The sequence below is a fragment of the Clarias gariepinus genome, chromosome 15 (assembly GCF_024256425.1).
Source record: "Clarias gariepinus isolate MV-2021 ecotype Netherlands chromosome 15, CGAR_prim_01v2, whole genome shotgun sequence".
NCBI classification, from domain to species: Eukaryota; Metazoa; Chordata; class Actinopteri; order Siluriformes; family Clariidae; genus Clarias; species Clarias gariepinus.
Window position 1 is genome coordinate 6311921 of NC_071114.1, and position 25458 is coordinate 6337378.

Consider the following 25458-nt stretch of genomic DNA (forward strand, 5'->3'; position numbering starts at 1 on the left):
AGACCTTGTGCCTTCGCGTTTATTTAATGTCTCAGTTAAGCTAATTGATCTATCCATGAGCGTCTTACAGAGAATACCTGCCATTTGATTACATCAGTATGCACCGTCGTGTTATGCATAACCAAACCATAAAAGGGGACAAATTTAATTAAGACACTGAACATCGTGTCTGGTTGTGTTCTGTTTTGCATTTCTTTATCAGTTGTGCAGTGTATAAATAAATAGATAGATAGATAGATAGATAGATAGATAGATACTTTATTGATCCTGAAGGAAATTCCAGATATCCAGCAGCCTAGAGACAGTAACACAAAGACAGGTTGTAGATTGCACACTGTATATTTTACATATAGTGAGTACACACAGGGTAATGTGAGAACTGACCAGAAGTTACAAGTGCAATGACAAACACTGCAAGATGTATAAATAAAGCATATAAATTAAAAATCAAATGTTAAAAGTAAAAAAAAAAAAAAAAACAATAAGAGAAATTGCAGTTCGGTCATGATGTGTAATTTTATATATGGGAAAGTGACAACAGTGCAACAGTATTAATCGTGGCCTTTAAATTTAAATCTCAGATTTTTTTGAGACAAAATTCAATTTTTCGATTTCAAAACAATTATTTTTCTTAAAATTAATAAAACACTAGAGGGTATAGAATTTTTTTTTTTTTTTTTTAGGCAAAAACTATATAACCAAACATGAAGTGCTTATTTGGACTTAAAGTGCAAGCTTACTTTTAGTAACAAGTTTACTTGTTATTTTAGAAAAACTACCTCTTTTTAAGTCTTTACAAGTTTTGGTTTTTCTTGTCAAATATGAGGGATTGGTAAAGTTCAAGCTGCAGACCTTAATTACTTTTTAAAAATAAAATAAATAGGTGTAAAACTAATGTTCATGTTTTAAGCAAGTACCACAAGCCTGTCCATCGCATCAGGTTTGAGACATGCCCTGTGGCATAGATAAAATCATTTTTTTAACATTGACATAAACCAAAAATTCTAATTAATCGATAACGATTAATCATGCAGCTGTGTTTTTTTATATATTTTTTCCTCCCTAATTTAGTCGTGGCCAATTCCTCCTACCACTCAGTCGGGAGGGCGAAAGCTATCACGTGTTTCCTCCGAACCACGTGACGCGAGCCGATCGCATCTTTTCGAACTGCTCGCTCAAGCACCGTTAGGGGCGGAGTAACACACTCGGAGGAAGCGCTAGCCACTCCTTCCGCGTGCGCGAGCTCACAGACGCCCCTGATTGGCTGTAGAGCCGTGATTAATGTGGGAGCACCAAGTACCTCTCATCCCTCCCCTCTGAGAGAGCTCGGCCAATCAGCTCTCTCTGTGCCTCTGGCTGTGAGAGGAAAACAGCATCAACCGGGGTTCGAACCAGCGATCTCCGGATGATAGGGCGAGCACTTTACCACTGCGCCACTCGGAGGCCAGCTCTGGTTTTAAAGTTTTGTTTAAATTCACATACAATTGATTCTTTAAATGTCCATGGTACAGTACTTTCAGGTGCTTTTAAGGAGGAACTGGTTTTGGCTGAATTGTATGGATTTTCAAGGACAATAGGCTTAAAGTGCCTCCAGCCACAGGTGTTCAAATAACTGCCTAGTTTATTATTAAGTGACTTTGAAGCTTCTTATACTCTGGAATATTTCAGATTGTTTAAATAGACAGATAACTTGGTGTATGTACACCTATAGTGGGACTGGAATCCTGATTTAGTAAATTAAAACTTGAAAAAATCTGTTTAACTCTGAAATTCTGAAGTTCTAAAATGACCTGTGATGTAAAAAAAAAGTATTATAATAGTTTGAGCGAAAATCTTTTTTTCTTCGTGTCAACTCTAGACTGCAAATAACATTCATTTATTCGAAGGTCTTCGCCTATATCAAGTGACACGAAGATGAAAACATGTAGAAAGTCTTTAGATAAACTAGTAAGATCATAAAAAAAAGTAGTACTTGGAATTTAAACCCATAAAGGTTAAGTAAAAAAACATTTATTAGAACACATTTTGAGTCACTGTATCTTCTTGAAAAATGCCATCTCTACCAGTTGGGTGAGATACGTTAAGAAAATATTAATATCATAGATTTCACCATATTTAAATGAAATCATGAGAAATGGAAGCATTTAGCATTGCAGTTTTATTTTGATACTTTTACCATAAAGGGATCTCTCAACCGTTTGGAAGAGGCATATTATGGGGACTGTAAAAAAACAAACAAACATTGATTTATTGTTGCTATTTTCCTCGGGGCAGTGAAAAAGAAGAAGCAGCATTTCTTTGTCACGTTAATATACGTATATTATATTACTATAAAATAGTTTTCCCGCATATCCCAGGTAGAAATCTGGGGTCAGAGCGCAGGGTCAGGCAGTATATGGCACCCCTGGAGCAGACAGGATTAAGACCTTGGTCAAGGGCTCAACCTTGGTGGAGCCGGGGCTTACACTGCTCAGTAACCGAAAGGCCGTAACCTTCTGAACTATCACTGCCCTCTTTTTTTGTCTTTGCAAAAATAAAAATGCAAAGAAAAAAATCCATATTTGGATGTTTAAGGGTTAAACCTTGTCTGTCTCATGTAAACAGACACACACACACACACACAAACCACACTGTCAGCCTTTAGCATGCTGTGTAATCAGGTAGGGAGAGCGTTATTTACCCACAGGCTCGTCCCCACTCCAGAGTTCTCCTTCCTCCCTGCGGCATCCTGGGACACATTCCACCGACAGCGCCTGCCAGCCAGGTGTCCCCGCCCAGCTGGCACCTTCTTCAGAATTAAGATGACGAGCAGCATAAAACGTGTTAAAGACATTCCTGCACATAAGCTGCACTCTCGTCCCGCTCAATCCCACCGCACACTCGTCCTGCAAGGCTTACCAGCATCTTTCTCCCACTTTTGAATCTGAATGAGGAGAATGCAGGAACAGATGTTTTCGAATGAATTGACATGTAAGGGTCACAACATCTCAGAGATGTGGTTTCTTAAAACCCGACACCGCCATTTAAGGTGGTTTTATTCTTTCCGAAGAAGAAGAAAAAAAAAACAACCCACATATTGAACATTTCCTGAAACGTCTGAATACGTATGACGTTTTATGTCCGTGAAGATTTCGAGTCATGTGACATGATTAGCAGATTAAATGAGCACTCGTTGTCAGCGCATTAACAGTCTTAAGTCTGCTCCTCTGTTTGATGTTCTCTTTGACTTTTGGGCTTTCTTTAAGGAGTCCCAACTGCTCTTGTCATTCCAGACCAGAGAGACTTTGCTGTTTTGTGTCTGTGTTAAATTCAAGCCTCTCTCTCTCTCTCTCTCTCTCTCTCTCTCTCTCTCTCTCTCTGTCTCTCGCTCTTCTTTTATTCTGACATTTGCATATCCCTGATCGCATTTGTGCTGTTGTCATTATTCCAAGGACGGCGCACCAGGCTACCAGCGCTGCCTCCAGCCCCAACTCATGTCCTTGGGATTTTTTTTTTTTTTTTTTTTACAGACGTGTCACTATGAATTTAAAACTCTAGGTAGACGTTTTTTTTCCATGTTCATATTTTTAACCGAAACTCCCACTTGCATCACTCGTTATGCCTCCAAGCAGAGAGACCTCAGTCACGTATTTGATTTAAATGTTAGGGGAATTGAAAAGGGGAAGAGAAAAAAAAAAAAAGCTCTTGATTTATGTGTGAAAGACGAGAAGTGTAATCTACGATCAGTTAATTTAAGCACATCTTATGCTTTTATTAGCTTGAGATTGTGTTATGGCTTCACATTTAGTTCACTCCATTCACTCGTGTGACCCTGTGACCCTGTGCCTGCTCAGCTTGCTATACAAACACGTGTATTTAAATTTATTATTTTTTTTACAAGCTTACAAAGGAACTAAAGAGGTGAGGGAGCTAACAGAACATAAATCATGCACTTGCGTTGTCGATCAGCATCTGGCCCCAAGGTTTAGTCCACGGCTGTACCCTTTAGCGTTTAGTATGTGATACCTTCTGGACAATTTATGGTGTTAATATTATGAGTTGTTTCGCAGTTAACAAGTGGTTGTTTATACAAGTGCAAATTAAACCACAGTTTCAGACTCCAAATACGTCTACTATCATTTCGGCAATACATGTTATTCACTTCTGACCTAAAGTTTTTAAGAAAATACTGATACATACTGATGATGCATGTTCACATTACCGTTAAAACAATTACTTTTGCTAAACCATTAGTTGGTGCACAGTGTTATTAGCTTGTGTATTCTTTCAACATGGCTCATGGCTATCGCTGCAAAATTGATTACAAATATTTCAATCACCTGAGATGTAATTTAAAAGCGTTTAAGCAGGTTTTGAATGTTATCAACTCCACCATAACTTCTCATTTTAATCCCCGTCCATTTGTACACTACCAGTCACCTTCTAATTTCCCTGGGCTTTCCTGATTTTTATTCCTTTATACACTGTAAAAAACATCGCTGAAGGCGTCCAAAATGTACAATAATCTCCTTTAAACAGTAGATCCTTCATAGCGGCTCTAATCCGAGGTGCTGGTTGTTAATTGGTGATTTCTGAGGCTTGTAACTCTTAATGAACTCTGCAGCAGAGGTAATGTTTTGGTCTTGCTTTCCTGGGAAGGTCTTTATGAGAGCCAGATTCATTGTGGTGCTTCGATTGGAGTTCGCAATGCTGTTCTTGCAAGAAACTATTCCAGAACAGCTGACCTTTATGGCTTAAAATACCGACTGTTGCTGTAGTTACTTAATTATCTAATTCCATATGTGTTATTTCATAGTTTTTCAATCACCAGTATTGAATTAGAAGGTGTGTTCAAACTTATAACGGATAAGGATATATTTGAAATTCTAGTTTTAAACAAAGTATTAAATCTTATGAAAACATAAGATTTTGTTCAAAACACCTTCATGAGCCAGTCCTATATATAGTATTTCAGGAACTGTTCTGTCACATGTCACTGTAATAATGCTGCATTCAACTAAAGGATGCAACTCAACTTCTGACCTTCAACTTGGAAGAACCAAAGAAAATACTGTGCAAAAGCCTTGAGCCTCCCCTATTTTTTTTTTATAATAACTTAAATCAAATGATATAGATTAAATTAAAGTAATGGGAATAAATGTTTTACTGTGACAGACTGCAAAGTGCCTAAAAATACAAGTTCAAAATCGTTGTTGTTGATGTACAGTAACTACCTCGGCAGCAACCTCATTTGCCCTCTCGTCTGTTCCAACTATGCAGCATTCAGCATCACCGGAACAATCGTCCATCATCATCTGTACACGTTTCTCACTGGGTTATGAATTAAGTTAAATGTCTTTATGCTTTAAAGAGAGTCCTTCTCTTTGGAAGCAAACTATAATAAAATGAGGGAGGGCTCCAGACTTTTACACAGTACTGTACATGATTATTGGGTTTAGCTCAGAGAACATCCAGGTCTATTAGGTTGTTAAATCTGTAACCCTGACTATACAGTGTACTGGTTTGAGGAGAAAAAAAAAGACATCGCTCCGCACAGTTGACAAGAGTCCATGTTTTGAGAATGATGTCATTTTAAGGTCCGACCTTACATTTCCTAGGTTGGTTAAATTCATCTTAATGTCAGCAGTAGAAAAGAGGAGATGTGCCAAAACACTGACATTCCTTAATCTCTATTCATAAGACGGGCACATTACAAGCACAACAATCCAGATATGGAAGCAGGTGATGATGTGCCTCTACTGCTTAAGGTTATAATTGGGTCTTATCAGTAATCTCTGCCCACAGTACAGTTTATAATAATAAACAAAGTGAAATTAAACCGCAAAAACATCAGCAAATCAAACCACAAAGTAACAACCTGATCAATAGCCAAGATAATCCCTTCATTATATGAGAGCTACCAGTCCAAGGATACAGGAGGAAGGGCTACTTTGGTGTAATTTATTTGGTGTATTTCTGTGTTTGGTGCCTGCTCACAAACCGTAACATGACCAGGGAACTAAATGCACCAGTAAATTCAAGTCTTGCGTTTCATTTCTAAATGAATGGACACAAAGCAGAGAAGTGAGACTGATAGCATCAGGGCCCGTATTCACAAAGCTTCTTAAGCCTGAAAGTTCCTCCTAATGATTCGGACTAAAGATAAAAATTAAAAGGTGAAGGTAAAAATTGTTAAAAGTAGGGAGGAGGACTTTTAAGAGGCTTAGGAGTTTCTGTAACAGAGGACAAAATGGCAGAAAGACTTCAAACACTAAACATTAAAGTAAACACTGATCTTCCGTCCAATTCTGTTTTCTCGTTCCATTATTCCCTTTCATCTCTCTTGGATGGTTGGCTACATACCGCCCAAAAAGGGAACTTAAAACTGTCCTGCAATCATGTAAATTGGTAAAAGGTGAGCCATTTTGCTCCCATCAATCAAGTAATAAAATCAATATGGTAAATAAATGTAAGAACTTAAATATAGTAAGTACCTTATGAAAATTTGTTGCTTCAAAAGTAGACACATTTTCAATATTTGGCTGTTTAATTACCCTTAAGATTTTTAGCCTATAACAGAAACTTTGCATCATAAAGTAGCCTGCATTCATGATTATACAATTCCTTTACATACAAACATTATGATTTTTTTTTACTATTCTATTATTATATAGCATTTTAAGACTTTTACAGATTTTTTTATCAACCAATCACAGTTCTTGAATTACTGCGTCATCCCTAGCAACAGGGTCAACCACACCTCCTCACTAAGATAAAGGTTTTCGTACTTTCCTTACTCAGAGTTTCACTGAGAGGTTTCCTAAATCACTTTTAGTCTAGGACTCCCAGCTAGGACTTTTTAAGCTAAAATAGGAGCATGAGAAAATTCTAAGAAGCTTTGTGAATACGGGTCCAGGTGCCTGGGTTATAAATCACCAATAACGCTCTATGAAGAAAATAAAGATGATTATGTTTACAAATAAAATATGATGCCGCAAACTTTAACGTAAGGGCGTGCTTAACCATTTCAAAGCTCTTACTGCCTTCCTCTGCTCACTTCTGGCTAACATCACTCTGATTGATGCAGCAGCATCTCTCCCACTCAGACAGCTTTGTCGGACTCTCGGGCCACAACTGCCCGTGGCATCATCGGGATTTGGACAGAAATCCCAGGGCATGGCTTTTCTCTTCCACCACTTTAAATGTAAAGCCTTGAGCACGGTTTAAATTTCAAGACAAAATGAGGTTTTAATCTTCCACTAGACCGCTTGATACGTGAACAGCAAAAAAAATGAAGCACGCAGACGTCAGGGTTAACGAAAACTTCTCCACCGTAGTTACTGATAGGAATAGGTGGCTGATGTGTAACGTAGATATTTCTCTGTGTTATCAGTATGGACTGGAGCGGATCCTCGGGGAAGAGAAGAGCTTGGCACTGCTGGCCCGAGCAATGGATCCTCATCAATCTGCCATGATGACGGACGTCGTCAAGCTGCTCTCTGCCATCTGCATAGTCGGAGAAGAAAACACGTATGTTTCCCTAGTGTGACCACTTTCTGACCTTATCCGATTCTGATAAATGACTTCTGATAATTCTGGTAGCCGCACATAAATTGTACATACTGTACAACCTCTATGTTCGTGCACTAATTGGCATTGGCCATGTCTTGGGTAGTGGAGCTGATAACATGTGCGTGTACACATTGTTCTTTAATTATTTGTACATTATGTGTAACTTAATTGGTTTTATCGAGACGTTATGGAAGCACGACAACGTGCAACTAGAATAATTGGAACTATACTATATATAACTGCGATGGAAACGTCCAGCTTTACGTAATGCCACTTTTGTGTCACCTGTAAACACAATAAGGAAATAGAGTGTTATTGTGAGTATCATCCTTTGTGTGTGTGTGTGATTGGCTTGGAGACCCAAGCTGAAAGCGGAGCCAATTTGTTTTCCATCAGAAAACTGCTTTCATCACAAGTGTTGTGTTACGGAGCAAAGTGAAATTGAAATACAATGATTTGAATGATGAAACAGAAATAGATGCAACTGGCATCTAATCTAAGCACCCCGACTAGTTTTACACTCTATGTAGTCAAACGTTTAGGGACAACTGACTGCTACTGCCATGTGCTTTTTATACCCACCTCATTCCATCCTCCATAATATCTTTTGGAGCATGGCTCTGTGGATTTGTTTAGTTTATTCAGCTATAAAAGTGCAATGAGCGAGGAGGTCTAGGGTGCATTATTCCAGTTTTTATCCCAAAGGTTGAAGTCAAGGTACTCGGACACTCATCGCAGTCTCGGCAAGCCATGTGTTTACGGAGCTCGTTTTGTGCCCAGAAACATTGTCATGTTGGGGTTTAGGTCCCTTAGTTCCAGTGAAAGAGTAGAAAGTAGGGATTGGAATCACCAGGGATCTCGTGATATAATAATAACGAGGTATCATCATTTTAGACTTTTTACCACCTCCACTCAAAAGTTTGGGATCACTTTTCTAACTTCACGTTCGTTCCTGACTGTTATTTGTTTCCTCATTGTAAAACAGTGGTGAAGGCGTCCAAAATATACAATAATCTCCTTTGAGCAGCCTTTCTAATGGCTCTAATCCAAGGGTTTCTTAATTGATGATTATTGAAGCCTGGTGACTCTAAATGAACTTTATGTCTCCCTTTTCTGGGAAGGTCTTCATGAGAGACCAAACGCACTTGTCACAATACTGTTCTTGCAAGAACTTTTCCAGAACAGCTGACCTTAACTTTTAAAAAAAACAACTTGTTGTTATGTCATAATGACCTAATTCCATGTGTTATTTCATAGTTTTGAAATCTTTCCAGTGTTGTTGTAGAATGTAGAAAATAAATCACTTAACAAAAGCGAAGAAATTTGCAGGTGAACTTTTGAGTGGTAGTGTATAAATAAACGAATAATGCACAAATTCAAAACAAACACTAAAAACAGTTATTAGGTGCAGTCCAATAATTTTGAGAAAGTGCGGGGGAAACTGTTCCAGCGAGGAAACTGTAAAAGCGAATGAAAGCCGATGAAAAGGGCAAGAGAAAAGAAGCTGTAGCGCTGCCCAGAGAACAAGCCCGAAAGAAAGCAAGTAACAAAAGACCAGCGTGCTGCGTTTAGTCTTAGCCTTTTGTCCACTGATGTGTATGATATTTTTCTGTGTGTGTGTGTGTGTGTGTTCAGCATGGAGAAGGTGCTCGAAGCTATCACCAGTGCGGGAGAGAGGAAGGAGACCAGTCGCTTCAGCCCTATAGTCCAGGGTCTCACCGACCGCTCAGTCCAGCTCCAGGTGAGACGTATGATGATAATGATAAACACACACACAAAACACTGTTCATTTAAAAATACATCATGTACAGTACATACAGTGTTATTACACCATAATAAATAAATAACTGATAATATCTGACTCGGTCGAGGTAGATGGAGAGGTTCAGCAAGCACTCCAAGGTGACGTTAATTAATATTTACAAGCGAGTCGTCTTCAGGGTGCTGTCGAGAGCGAGATCTCCCGAAGGAACAACACAGTCGCAACTCACAAAGCAAATCCCTCGAGGGAGCTACGAGTTGCCGAAATAAATCGCTTGCTCCTGGCTCCAGCACGGCATTAACATTACAAACCCCACAGGAAAACTCAGATGGATTCAGAGATTTATTTTTTTTCTTGGGTTTTGCCTGGCATAACTAGCAAGACACGTCTAACAATAGCACAGTAACATTACAGCCAACCTGGCAGCTCGCTAATCGTCGGATCTGGCAGGGTACGAGAGTCTTTGGAACCAGTTACTTTTTTTGGAATCACTCGTTTTACTGCCATCTTTTTTTTTTCCCTTTCTTTTTTTTAAATTGGGATTTGCATTCTTTAACACTCAGGCTGGTGAAATAATACTTTAATCCACTGCAGAGGTAGCATGGATACAAAGAACCTGGCAAAGTGCGATACCTAATGGCGCAATGCATGACAACATGTATCGTTATGACGTTATATTAGATCACATGATGATAAATCGTATTTTAAGCCATGATTTAGGGACAAAAGCGAGTTAATATATAAGAAATCGTACAATCGTTCTTTTTAATTACCGTGTATGTTTAGCACATTCAGTTTAGCACGGTGACATTTTTGTAATGAAATGCAGTTATAATTTCATATTCACGGTATATGTCAAAATATAACCGGTAAATATACCTGGGGCTGGCTGACAGATCTTGCAATAAATTTATTTTCTGGTTTCTTGATATCACCAGGCTTGTAACCTTGTTGTCACAGCGTGTGATCTGATTTCTATGCCTTTTCCCAGTCCGTGCATTTTTTCTTGCTAACACAGCAAAACTCCACAGATAAACATTATTTTCTTATGAAAATGTATCAAGTTTTTCTTTTTCTCTTTTTATTTATTTTTATTTTTAAAGGTTCATGTAAGAATCCTAGTTTAGGTCTAATTACGGACTAAATATTAAATATTAGTCATGCAATTATAAGCTAAATATTAGTCATGCAATTATAAGCTAAATATTATTCATGCAATTATTATATGTATACTTACAACCAGAGCAAGCATTTACAACATTCCTGTATTTATAAATGATAATAATGAAAAAAAAAAAAATACTAATAATCTTTTAGTCATGCAATAATTTTTTGCAATCTTCTCTGTAGGCTTATTTTAATAACTACACACAAATCCACACACAGCGGAACTTTGGCATTCGAATGTCCTGTAATTCTTTCCAGAGGCGAGTTCTTAAGGCGAAAATTTGTGTTGCGATACAAATTTGTGTTGCGATACAAATTCTCCCATAGGAAATAATGCAAATGCAGATAATTCGTTCCAGCCACCCAAAATATTCCCAATTTCCAACACTATAATCACATTTTTGCATAGAAAACATTTAGAAAAGACATGTAAATAAAGTAAAATATGAAATAAACAGACATTAAACTTCACTCATCTTTAATTTATGATTACGTTTGGCACCAGCTGCTTTAAAAACGAAACTGAAAGCAGCTCCGTTTTCTTCTTGCCCCCATCCGTGCTATCTTTCTTGGACCCCATACAAAAACAAACAAGCCAAAAATAAATAAATAAAAAAAACTTTCTAAACTAGCTTAGCTTGGCTTTCCACTAACACAAGCAAATTATTGAACGTCTCCCAGAAGTACATGCGACTTAGCCGGCGTTCTGCTCGGCTTGGTTAGTTCGTACGTATGCAGAAAATGTTTAAACTTGATAAAATAATGGAAATATGTCACTTTTGCTAAATACAAAGACACCATTCAACACTTATATCAGCTCAAAAGTAAGCAACCAGTTATACTAGCAGCCTGGATCTGGATTGATTGGAACTTTGTCATGTTTTGAACTCTGTTAATATCCGACTCCGCCAGCCCATTTCCATTTTTACGTTAGTGGTGTTTTTTGCTAATACCTTTGTCTTGACTAAATGAAACTTTTTTTTTTTCTTCATGGTAAATGGAGAACAAAAAAACACTTTAAAAACTAATTAAGCCTACAATATAAGACATTACAAATAATGTTGGTAGTAATGAGAACTAGAAGCGGGTGAAATACTCAGTTCGTTGGCTTCGCTCCTTGGCACCAGTCAGTGTAAACGCGTTTATACAGATATTAGCAACAGATCAATAGTTAAATGTCATGTGGAATCTTTTCACCTTTTCCAGGAGGGACATCAGACAAAAGATTCATAAAAAGAACTCAGGAAATGCGGCATTAATTTTTTTTTTTTTACCGAGATTTTAAATGTCTCTCATGACCATTTCAAGACACGGATTCACACACTAGGCGGCCAAACGTGTCACGATAAAAAATAAAAGTTTGTGAAAAAAAAACCCAACATAATTTCCTCTGTAATCTTTACAGGGAAGGAAGGAAAAGAAACACCAATCTGCACTGGCAATGGAATCCCAGAGTACCACCTGCAAATGATGAAATTAACCCAGTTCCCCATTTAAATCTTACACCAGCTATAAATAGGGCCATAATCGACCAGCAGATGCTGCACTGATGATCCTGATATCAGGCCAGTGCGGAGAAAACCAGTAAAAGTGTATTAACAAAATGAGATAAGAGGCCGGAGTGTCATTTACTGACGACATAAACACTTAGCTTTGCAGTCGCAGCCGGTGCATTCACATTACACTATCAAGCCAAAAGTTTGCAGACACTGATAAGTGGGTGAGTGGGCATTACTGAGATAAGGCATTGAAATGATGTGACTGACTGGAGATTCATTTCCACATCTTTAACTAAGGGAGGAATGATAGTTAAAAAAAGGCTGCACTCCAGTTATGTTGACATTTCTGTGGGCCGCACTGCCTTATCGGCACTTTCTGTCCCTCCGGTCACCGCTGTGCAGGTGTGAACATGTTACATCAGTTTATTTGTAACTGCGGTGCGAGCAAAAAAAACAAAAAACAAAATGGACACCCCGCTTGTAATTTGCTCGAAAGGAGGTGGTACCTGGTGGCGAAACTAAACAAAAGCATAAACACTAGTGTTTTATATCTGCGAACAATATTTGGACCAATACCTGCAGGAAGGTAAAAGTTTCATCACTGGCGAAGAGACACGGATTCTTAACTACGAGCCCAAGAGTAAACATCCGAGTATGGACCGTAAACATCCTCAATCGCCGACCGAGGAAAAGCAAAAAAATAAATAAAATAAAAATAAATAAAAAACATCAGCTGGAAAATTAATCGACACTTACGGTTTCCTGGGATTCTCAAGGGCCAGAAGTATTGGAACACCATCAGGAACAATCAACCGTGCCCGTTGCAGCGAGACGCTTATTAAAGAGCTGAAGACTAAATGGAATAAACTCCAGAGGACTGGAGTATATCAGGGGACTCGTATCTTAGAATGCGATCTCGCGTGACGACGCACGTCCGCACACTTCCGTCGACACAACTTTGTTTCGAGATGTAAAAGCACCCTCCTTATAGTTTTGCTCTTGGCCCTGTTTGGTCCCCTGAAAGCAGCCCTACGAGGATGAAGGTTCACTTGTGATGAAGACGTGAACACAGCGGCGCATTCGTATGACAGTAGGTCACAGGTCGCAGCTCAGCCTTAAACATTTTTATAATAAAGGGAACAAGAACGCTTGTCGTTTATAAGAGTTAATTAAAATACATTCTAAAGTTAGCGTGCGGATAATTTTTTCGACTTAGATTCTTTATCTATAATTTATATATAGGGACGTCCTCAGGAGCTGTTTTCGAGTGAAGAGGTTCCTCTGTTCTTTACTCAGTACTGCGACCGTGTGTCGGTAGATAATTGTCTGCAGTAATCACACATACAGCTACAGGTATAGAGTAATTGTGTGTGTGTGTGTGGTGTTTGAGTAGGGGTGGGGGGTATATCACGCACGCTTTGCCGTCATTATTAGTGTAGAGTGAAGCAGTGTTGTGTGTTGTATTAACTGACTGGCTGCATTGTTAGGACTGATAAAAGCCTCAGTGCTTAAGTTTAATTGGTAGCAGAGGGAGGTGAGAAGAGTGACTCTCAGTTCTGGCTTCACGGTGCGATGTGTCATTTGTATCATGCGCAGCCTGCCAACACACACACACACACACAAACTGCAAAACACTGCATTTCCAATTGGGAACTGCACTTAAAATTTAAATGCGTTCCTTCTGCTCCGTGTTGCCGACAGTCAAAAAAGAATTAGTATAACAGGATAAAGCTTGTGTGCTTTATCAGGCAGGATGGTACTGTGGGTTTTTAGCTCGTAGCATTGTGAACTTTGTGTGTGCTTGCTGTAGCCAGGGGGGTCTGGAACCTTTTGACGCTATAGCTAGTGTATATATACGGTTGAACAACCACCCATAGGAGGACAAGATGTCGGATGAGACACAAAACTCATCGGCGAAACATGTAAACAGAACGAAAAATGTCCTCATCCTTATCGTTGCAGGTTCACTTCGTAGAATATTATGCAAGCCCACTCACTGCACAAGCAGAATTTAATCATTTCCTTTAATCGCAGGTTGTTAGAGGATCTTCATTGTATAATCCGACATAAGGAGAACACATTAGCTCACGGCCTATTATAGGATCCGGGCTTACGCTGTTATCTGGTACCATGTGACAAGTAATAAGCTTAATAGTCAGCTAAATCGCAAAGCGTATAACTTTGGCTTTAATAGACCAAAAACTGCCTACTTTCACAGATAGCAGCTATAATAGACTGATTTTTGAAGAAAAAATTATAAAAAAGACCAATCACAGACTCTCGGGCGAGTCTCCGTGTTGAGAATTTTGGGGTGAAAAAGAAAGTATGCTCTGATTCTCTCAGTTCTGTTTTTTTTGTAATTTTTACGGCTTAAATAACAAATCTTTACTTGGACCCTTTTCCTATAAAAAACAAACAGTAATTTCAGGTTACACGATTTAGTGATTTTTTTCCAAAAAGTGAACCAGCATTGACAAACCTGGATCGAAATAAATAAATAAATACACACTATTATTCAGTAACATAAAATTTTCTTAGTGGCATTAACTTAAAAGTAGTATTGTGGAATGTTTTCTGTAGGACGATTACATTGTTTTGGAGACATTTTGACTTCCTGACATCAAAGTTTAAAAGAATTAGTTACACACAGCTCTTGTAAGATCGTGCCACGGCATCTCAGTGGAGTTGAGAAAACTTTGATGCTTTGATTCTTTTTTTGTTCTTTAGCCATCTTGAATTTATTAATAATATAATATGGAAAGATCATTGCCCAAGTTAAGCTGCTGGACAGATGGCCTCAGATTTGTCTCAAAAATATCCAGGTATAAAGTGCAGTTCATTTTTATCTCAATGGCTGCAAGTTTCTCAAGTCCTGGTGCCGCAACACAAGCCCAAATCCTTAAAAAAAAAGTTTAATATTGAATCAGGATAGTTATCATGGATGAAATCATCGCAATTCAAATTAAATCAGCCCCTAGGTATCGTGATAATATCGTATCGGGAGGCCTTTAGGTAGTGGTCAACATTTTCTATTTTTTTCGTTAGTTAGTAGAAGTTGGTTTGGTGTCGACCGCGCAATTGTTATTAAGGTGCAAGAAAGGCAGACCTTAAGGTATTTACTTTCTTTTTTCTTCCCCCCACAATGACTGTATATGTGCAGCTGTGCACCTTCACAATTCTGCAGGCAATATCCGCTGGCTCGAAAAAGTGTAAAATGAGAATCGAGTGGAACATCCGAGGCTGAGTCTTCAAACTCGGTATAGAGACTTCGAGGTCGGTTTCATCGAAAAAAGCCTTTACTGACACTAAATACTTAATACAAGGAGACTCGATGTATAACAGAGGAACCTGAAGAGGTAGCGCTGTGTTTCCTTCAGCTTACCTAGAGAAGAGTGGGTTCTTTAAAAGAAGAAAACAGCAGCACAGAAAAACGGAGAGCTATTACTTCAAGGCAAACCCGTTCATATCCGCGAAGGCCAACTGGATGCTCTTTGTGTAATGTTTTATTCATATGGGAGGCTAATTATTGTTTCCAGCTTATAAACACACACCCTGTTGAGCATCTGAATCATTTACAGAGCACATTTCTATTCCTATTACGAATTAAGGTCCAGCTCTTCATCCTTTGTCTCTTTTAACCTCTGTTCTTTTACGTCAGAGCTCTCTCAAAACGAATCTACTGGCTGTTGTTGTTTCTTTGCTTATAAATGCGTATTTATTATTATTATTATTATTATTGTTATTATTATTATTATTATTATTAATATAACAGATTTGCCTGTGTGGAAAATTCTGCAGCCTCAAGGGACCATACTGTAGTAATTAGCTCTTATTTGCTTCATCTTACAGTACATAAGCGTGAAAGTATCAAGGGGAGGAAAAAAAGTACTCTGAGTACTCGGTACTCTTCTGTTCTGTGAACCCATCACTAACCTGAACTCCAGAGGCTTACACAGATGTGACCGCTCAATAATCATCGACTCAAGAGAACTAATCATCTTGTAATTTGGCAGAACTTTGTTTCTTTAAGCGAGAGCTCACTAATGAAAAGAGTCCCCGCATTTTCTAATTATCCAGAATGTTAAGTAATTCAGTTCAATTTTATTTGTATAGCGCTTTTAACAATTGAGATTGTCGCAAAGCAGCTTTACGCAATCAAAACAATTATTTAAGTTTGTATAAAAAGTGTATGTGTACGAATCAAAATGATAAGATTGTCCTTGATAAGCAAGCCGAGGATGACGGCAACAGTGGCAAGGAAAAACTTCCTGAGATGGCAATAGGAAGGAACTTTGAGAGGAACCAGATTCAACAGGGAACCCATCCTCATTTGGTCCTTTGGGTAATAAGGGATAGCAGGGATTGAGCTGCGGTCGAACTGTGTGTTAGGAGGCTGGAAGTTCAGTAACTTGTTAAAAAAAAAAAGTAGGTAATGATAAATGCTCTGCTGTTGCGATAACAATATTGTTGCCAGCAGCGATGAGCGGGCCCAAGCACCCTGCGCCACTCGGGTTCACCAGAAACCAAAATTTTGTTTAGACCTCCAAAAAGTCCCAGATTCTGAAAAAAAAAGCATCATACTATAATGTAACTTAATGTGATGTCACTCAGTTTGATGCAACAAAGTTATTAGCCACTTTTTGGCCTAAGTTTCAGGCTTCGTCACAGCTGACCCGTTTGAGATATCAAAAATCCCTCCACAATTTTGAATCTTCGATGTATTGAGATCACAAAAGCCCGGTTTGTTGACGATCATACCAATTACTTAGGAGCAGTACATCAAAATCCATCGGGTGTGTCTTGCAAACAACTCAAAATAACTGACTTTCTGTTTAGTAAAGACCAAGACATGCAATGCAAAAGCTGTTTCGCTCAACAGCTCTAAATGTGAACAAGGTTTCGTAAGCACACGTGAAAGTTTTTATGAGGGCCCTTCACACACTATGCCGACATAGGGCTGATGTCATGCTTGGGCCCTCATGACAGTACCGTAACTCAGCAACTTGATTTATTTAGGTTTACTTATCCAAAAGAATATGCAACATGACTAACGATGGTAATGATGTTAGGTGAGGAGGCCTGGGACGTAAAGTTGACGATCTGGTTTATCCCAAAGGTCGTCAATGGGGATGAGGTCAGGATTCTGTTCTAGGAATAGTCCAAGTTTTTCCTTTCCATCCTCAGAGCTCTCTTTGTGCACAGAATAAATACATTAGTCTACATCAGTCCTTGAGGACCACCTGCCCTGCACATTTGAGTGTTTTCCCTGCTCTATCACACCCATTTCAATTGAGAAACGGCTGTTAATTAGCTGATTAGTTAAAGCAGATGTGCTGAGAGCTGAGAAAACTTGCAAGGCATGTGGTCCTCCAGAACCCCTGGCATACATTATAGACAATGGCACTCTTTATGGTCCATATATGGGTGTGATGGCTAGTTGTCCACAAACTGTTGGCCCATAGTGTGTACATATAATAAAGGATATACAGTATATATAAATGATATCATTATGGTAGCCCACTCTGAACAGTGCCATGTATTATTTATTATCTTGTTTAATGGTTATGATTATCAGTACTGGTTCTTAAAAACAACAAAAAAAACTCATCAGTGCAACAGATTTGTAATCTTGTGTTCAAAATATATATAATTACTATAACTTTGCAACATTAATTAAATTTACAACAAATACACACCATATTGCTAAACCTGTGCAGCTAAGCAACCCTTAGAACTCTAGATTAAAAGTCATTTTTTTTTTTTTTTTTTTTTTTTTTTTTTTAATATATTTTTGCCCTCACTTCCTTCTTCATCCACCCAATGCCGATAGTAAATCAGCAGCTGCTAACTTGACAAAAATTATGTAGGGCTGCCAGTAATCGCTTTTAAAACAGCCCCGGCCTCCCTTCGGCCTTGTTGTCCATGATCATAAATAGCGCATGAGTGGTCAGTTTGACCTCCAGAACAAATCAGCTTTTCCACCAAGGCTCGATTTGAAAAACGTCTGCAGACACGGGTCACTTACGAACATAAATATCAACCGTCAAGGTGAAAAGATGCAGCAATGAGAGTAATATGGTCATAAATTGTGTGATGGGTTTTAACTGGCTTTAAAATGACTATAACTGGGATCGGCGCCTCCATGTTGGAGTTAATATTCCTTTGGATGGGTGTATTTAGGTTGGAAGACTGGACACTCGTGGGTGTGTTTGTTTCTCTATATTAGTTTGTGGCGTATTAAAAAAAAACAAAAAAAAACTGGTGAATAATTGGTTTTGGTAGAAAAACCAGTCCATGGATGCATGAACTATTTTGTATATTTGTGTGATCAGGTGAACTACTGTAGCATGTCAGTTTCATTCAACTTTCTTTTTATGGCACTTTTAATGATAGATGATTATACAAAGCTGCTTTACAGAAATAAAAATTCTGAATATAAATAATAAAAAGTTGTATAGTTCTATAAAAAATTTGGAGATTTATTCATTTTTCCATAATATACCCATCAGTGTCAACCTGCCGAGAAATTATGCGAAGAATTTTACTGAGCAGTAATGTACTGTACAGTATACACCATATTGCCAAAAGTATTCGCTCACCACCCTTCACGTGCACATAAACATCCTTTTCTTAATCCATAGGGTTTAATATGATGTTGGCCCTTTACAGCTATTTTGTAAAGGCTTTCCACAAGGTTTAGGGTGTGTTTATGGGGAATTCTTCCAGAAGCGCATTTGAGAGGTCAGACACTGAGGTTGAACAATAAAGTCCCAAACTTGCTAATCCATGTCTTTATGGACCTTGCTTTGTTGGAAGCATAAAATTGTCTAAAATGTCTTGGTATGCTTTGGCATTATGAGTTCCTTTCACTAGATTTAAGGAGCCGAGCTCAACTCCCGAGTAACAGCCCCACACCAGTTCCAACATGACCGCAAATGCTTTTGGCGATACAGTTTATGTGACAAATTTGTGCGTGCTGACATGCTGTCCTTTTAAAAATTGTACTATGTAGTCATGAAATGTCTGAAACATGGAATTAACATGGAGGAGAGCTCTTTCATTAGGAAAACATATCACTTTAATGCTTTAATGGTTGGGTGTATTTACAGCGCTAACCTTAGTAAAGTTCAAGGACAAAAAAAAACAACAAATAGAATAATCATTCATTAATCATAATCGAGGAAAATGTTCGATTAATTGTGATTTTGATTTGAAGTCATATCGCCCAGCACTGCTATTGCTTTTCTCAATTGCTATTGCTCAAAGCTGATTACTGCTGATGGGTGGATTTGTATTTCCCAGTTTGTTTTCTCATTTATTCGAAAGCTTGCACAGAATCTTAACCACTAGCCAGATTGTCTTAGCTAAATTTACCAGAGCAATAAACTAGCACATGCAAATTCTATTAATGAGCCACTTTTTACCTCCAGAGAAAAAATATTTTCAGAACAAAACAACAAAATCCCCACCAATTTACTCCCCAGCCAGCTATCACGAGGTTCTCAACCTGGCCCCTCAGCGTAAGTACAACCTCTTAAAAGTATCACCTCGAGTGCCTTCTGTAGCGTCTCCCTTAAGTCGAGTACAAGCAAGAAAGAATAAAACACCACTCCCGAAATTATTTGCCTCTCGTAGCGTTCTATTGACTTTCAATCCGACTCCCGTTTGATTTGTTTAGACTCCGACGCCGCTCCTGTGTCTCGTCCTCTGCCGTGATTGGCTACCAGTCACCGTGTCGCTGAAGAATGTTCCCACCAATTCTGTCCCGACACCCCGATACAGCGCTGACTGTGAATTACTGTTACAGGATCGTCATGGCAACCAAAGCAGCTCAGGAACATATTATTATTATTATACAGTATAGGCCAGATGTATTGCTTTCTCCTCCGTCTCAGTAGTTATGTTTTTTTTTTTTTTTTTTTACAATTTGTATGCAATATAGCTTCAACTACTTTAGTGTCATTCAGCTCGTGTAATTGATCTGCCAAACTACAGATCCTGGGGTAACTAGAGAAAGTTTCTTTCTGTCACCAAGTTGACATTTAAATGTATAAAGAATAAATAGGATGGTGTGTCTTGTGATTTGGTGCATCGGGCATTAGAGATGGGGAGAAAAATAAGTTCAGTTGCATGTTGTGGGGCAATTAATGTATCGTCGCAGTGCGTTTGAAATCAATTTGTTTAAAAAAATTATTTGTAAATTTGTATACGTTCGTATTTGACTTGGTAATCTGTTGCAGTTCCTTTATAATCCTACAGGTGGTGCACTGAAAACTAATCAATCCCGTTTCAGGCAGAACAGCATCCTGTGTTGTAGGAGTAAATTATTTCTTCAGCTTGTTCACAATTACATAAAAAATAAATATAGTATCAGGATATTTGTAAAATAATGGACATAATCGGCACACAGGTAGGTGACGGTAACGTTATCGGCAGCTATTTGATGTATACGGAATCGGTATCTTTGTATTTCTTAGTGGTTAGTTTAGACACTATTCTCAGAATTTGGGGCCAACCCATTGCAGGGTACATGTACACAAACACTTACATTTACAGACTACAGACATTAAAAAAAAAATAAATAAATAAAGAATTGGGATGCTGGGAGAAAGCTGGAGAATTAAGAGGAAACCAATTAAACACGGCGAGAACATGCAAACTCCATGACAGTGCTAATTACTTACACCCCAGCGTGCCTCAAACTCGCCCGGAGCAAATATTCAATTTCTTTTTCGTTACAACGGTTGTCAATTTACTTCTCGGTTGAATTCCTTGTACTGCTAAAACAACACCAAACCGCTGCTTTTGGATTATCCTGATTATATATTTCATATAATTATGACTAAGCATGAGCGTTGGTAAAAACATCACAATTACAAAGACAGCAGCAAGTATACCGTGTTATCCGAAAATCTATTTTCCAAACACCCGATGCAATTATAACCAAAAGAAGGAGAAAGAAAACAACTAATTAGGCTGCAGATTACTTTCATATGCTAGATGTACATGCTCTCTCTCTCTCTCTCTCTCTCTCTCTCTCTCACATCAGACAGACTCCTTTTTTTATAATTTTTTTTTTTTTTTGCCTGGCTTTTTATTTATTTATTTATTTATTTTTTAAGGCCATTTAACGGTGTCTTGAATACACATAATGTCTGTTGTTTCAGGTTGCTTTAATATACAGAATCAGTTTCTGCTTTCACTCGTGTTTGAACACAATCTCTTTCTGCAGCATAACAGCGACAAAGTACCGTATATGATGATGGAAACATTACACTCACAATACAATAAAATAGAATAGAGATTATGCCGCGTCGGCCGGTGCTTTCAAGCGAGATAACCAGAGTCGGCCCTGAAACGGTGAAAACGGTGTAATTATATAGTCTGTCTTTAACGAACACTAAGGGTCATAATAGCAGGGTTATGGGGTTAAATGTGTCTGTTGAAAAAGGTTCTTATTAAAAAAAAAAAAAAGTATTTATTTTGCTGTGTTTTGTAGTTGCTGTTGAAACAGGACTGTGAGGGGTAGGATAGCAAGTTGATGAGAAATAATGAGAATGAAATGAAAAAGAAATTCGAATCGATTGGATAAAACGCTCATGAAAGAAATTGTCGCTCATATTTCTTGTTTGCACAAAAGAACGCCAGGTTAAAGCAAACTATAACGACTTTTTTGAGTTTGTTAGCAAGTTTGGTAAGATTAAAGGGGGCCTTTTTATTTTATTTATATTTTAGTCTTTTTAGGTTCACTTTTTAGTTATTTTTGGACGTCCAGTGTGTGTATACAAATAAACAAACTAACAAAAAAGTATATTACATTTTTTTTCTCTCCTTTTTCCTATTTTTGCGTTGCCTTAAGGTTTATTAAACAAATAGACACTGAACCTGTGCGTTTGGAAGAGGAGTGACATAAAGGAGTCTGACGTATAAAATAATTCAGGGTGTATCTTAGCTGGAGGATTAACACACTCTTTGCAGGATCTTTGGGACTCGTGTTAACTTGTTAATGAAAATAGTAAAATATGGGAGGTTTTATAGAAAAGAAACATTTCGCAGTTGGGGGGTGATTGCATGATTTGTTGCCAGTTTATTTAGGTGTCTCGATCGTCAGGATGAACCCAAGTAAGTATGATTTGTATAATTGAAGATATTTTTAATAAACGACGTAGCTTCAGCTGTCGAACACGGCACGGCAGCATGGGAGCTTTACTATTTAATACTCATTTGTGGAGAGTTAAAAAGCAGGAATAGAATTGTAAACGGCGTATACTCTACAGGTTTCGAGCTGGGGGGTCTCAAAAGACCGTGTGACAAAAAACGTCAAATATTAGGCCGAATGAGAAAAATTCTGCATTTATCTCACCTTGGTTTATTGTATGTTACCGCACACGCACATTGAAACAGGATTTGTAATGCCCGTACCCTTAAACACACACCCACACACAAACACACACACACACACACACACACACTCGGGCACACTCGCTTGGTGAACCTGAACGTTATCTCCTTTTCCTAGGTGGCTTGTATGCAGCTCATCAACGCTCTCGTTACCTCTCCTGATGAGCTGGACTTCAGGCTGCACATCCGAAATGAGTTCATGCGCTGCGGCCTGCGAGAGATATTGCCGGTAAGCGGACTGCCATCCGACCGCGTATTAATATTGAAATGAGTTGTCCACTTGAGTGAAATATTGTAAAATGGTGCCGCGAATAATTTATGAGACCTCGAGCAGAGGTCGTAGAGCTGAATCAATAGGTACAGCAGGGAACGGATTGCTCTCTCTCTCTGTCTCTCTCTCTCTTTTGTTCCTCAGTGTCTCTTTATATCTCCTTCTATTTTTTTTCCCTCTTGCTTTCCCTGCTTTTTCTTTCTGCTGATTGTGTTCTTTCAGCATCAGAGAGTGAGCTGAACCCAGCTGCATATACAAAACAGACACCTGGTGTACTAAATGGAAATAGTCCACGAGTCTGTGAGAAAGATTAATGCCGAACCCCTGTCTTATTTATTATTCAAAACGGAGAACTGCTAAAGGACAAGAGAATAAAGCAAAGTGTAATAGTTAAAAAAAAAAAAAAAAGGAAATCTATAAGGAAAATAAAATGAACTTTTCCTCCAGTGTTATTTCTCCATTGTGTGTTTCTTTCTCGCCGTCTTTCTCACAGTTTCTCCTTCGTTATAATGCCCTTGCTACGTCTTCTCTGTTTTCTCTCCATCTGTGCGCTGCTGTTTGTTTGTAGACTCTGGGTGCTATCAGAAATGAGGCTCTGGACATCCAGCTGAAGGTGTTTGAGGAGCATAAAGAGGAGGACATGATGGAGTTTTCCCACCGCCTGGAGGACATTAAGAGCGAATTTGAATATCCTTTATTTCCCCCCCTCCACATATCTACAGAGAAACAACACGCATTACTGAAATCCCCTCCGCACCCATCCCTCTTTCTTATTTTTTCTTTCTTTTGGACTCTCATTAATCTCTGACAAGTAATGGCATGGTCCTGCTCTAACCAGTCTAACACGGGTAATATGTTTCCTGTACACACACACTCACACACATTGTTGCAATTGATTTTCGTATTATTATTATTTTTTTTTTACATTTATCTCCACTCATAAATCACTCTTTTTTCTTACTTTTTGTCAAAGCAAGGTATTAAAAAAAAAAAAAAGGTTTCCCAATATTGTTCTCTCTAAAAAGTGAAGACCATCTGTATGCGTGCGTGTGTGTGTTCAGGTAATGTTTTTACATTCTTCTCGTACCAATTAAAATCTTGACTTGATTGATTTTATATCATTTAATTTGCGCAGATTACTGCATTTTGATTTCAGAAACATACACAGACGGTCTGCTTTATTCGGAACACCTCCACATTCATGTACAGTATACAGTGCTGAAGCGATGAAATAACACACATGGAATTAGGTTATTGAGTAACAACAATATTCACTTGTGCAGTTGTTATTTCAAGACACGAAGTTCTGGAACAGTTCTTGCAAGAACAATATTGTGTCAAGCGTATTTGCAAAACTCATCAAGCTCCATGATGGAACTGTCTCTCATGAAGAAAAGCAAGATCTAAACTTACCTCTGCTGCAGAGGAGAAGTTCATTTAGAGTCACCAGCCTCAGAAATCACCAACTAACTACCAGCACCTCGGATTAGAGCCGATGTAAGGGCTTTACAGAGCATAAGTAGGAGATACATCTCAATATCAACTGTTTAAAGGAGCTATACTGTACATGTCCCTCCTGAGCTGCCAGTATCCCAGACCTCCTCTGCCCTCTGGAGCTGTCTGACTCGTTCTGGTGTCCCACTTCTGGTTGGCGATCTCGTCACATGGATGCCTGGGGTGCGTGTGGTGACTGGAGACGGTCCCACTTTTCCACGAAGATGGTCCTGGCCTTGGCTGATGCTGACAGCTGTTCACTGAGGCCTCATGACTGCAGTTCCTCGATAGTCCAGGACAATCTACCTGAGCCTCTTATAACGAACTGGAATCCATAATAACACATTATACTGTTATACTGAACTTTCAGCCTTCTAACACACAGTATGATGCAGATCAATCCCTTTGATCAGTTTTCACCCAAATGAGGATGGGTTCCTCTCAAGTTTTGCCATCTCAGGGAGTTTTTCCTTGCCACTGTTGCCATCGTCCTCGGCTTTTTCATCAAGGAATTTTCATAAATACACATTCACATTTTATACAAACTTTCATAATTCTTTTGATTGCATAAAGCTGCTTTGCGACAAAATCAATTGTTAAAAGTGCTATACAAATAAAATTGAATTATTGCATATTTTGGACGCCTTCAGCATTGTTTTACAATATAGAAAAAAACCAAAAAAAAAACAGGAAAGACCACAGAACTTTTGATTGATATTCCTGAACTTTATTATTAGTTTTCCTGTGGCACAGGTGTCGGTAATAGATGAGCTGATTTTTGAGTTTTCAGAAACCGCTGATCTTAGTCATTTGAATTTACACAGAATGGTGCGACAAACAAAAAACATTGACTGTTTTGTTTTGTTCATAAGAGCAGGTCAGAAGAAAAGGGACAAATTAGTTTAAACCATTTAAAGAAAGTCTATAGTTAACTCATATAGACACTCTCTACAACCATGGTAAGCAGAAAAGCATCTCAGAACAGACAAAACGTCGAACCTCGAGGTGGAGGGGATACAACAATGGACAATCATGTCCTAAACCTGTCAGCCAAGAACTGGGATCTCAAGCCTTTATAGAATCACTTAAACTAGTCAGTGTGATTCTGACTGATTCGCTGATGCTTTAGCAAAAATGACGTTACTTAAATATTTTTACTGTCATAGTCAAAATGGCTTGCAATAAACTTCAGATGTTATGCTCATCATTCATTATCTGTGCAGTTCACCCTTTATGGAGTTTTTTTTTTGGGGGGGGGGCATAAAGCAAATGAGCTGGGTTGGAAATGCGCTTACACGTTATGGGTGATCGAG

General features: G+C 38.5%; 1 protein-coding gene across 1 annotated transcript in view; it reads left to right on the plus strand.

Annotated features, from left to right (window-relative positions):
- diaph3 (diaphanous-related formin 3) overlaps positions 1–25458 on the plus strand; it is a 373414-nt gene that overhangs the window by 127147 nt on the left and 220809 nt on the right. Inside the window, exons 8-11 of the mRNA XM_053513323.1 lie at positions 7373–7509; positions 9187–9292; positions 22499–22609; positions 23220–23338. Of these exons, the coding sequence (XP_053369298.1) occupies positions 7373–7509; positions 9187–9292; positions 22499–22609; positions 23220–23338 (473 nt within the window). The remainder of the gene's footprint in view (positions 1–7372; positions 7510–9186; positions 9293–22498; positions 22610–23219; positions 23339–25458) is intronic.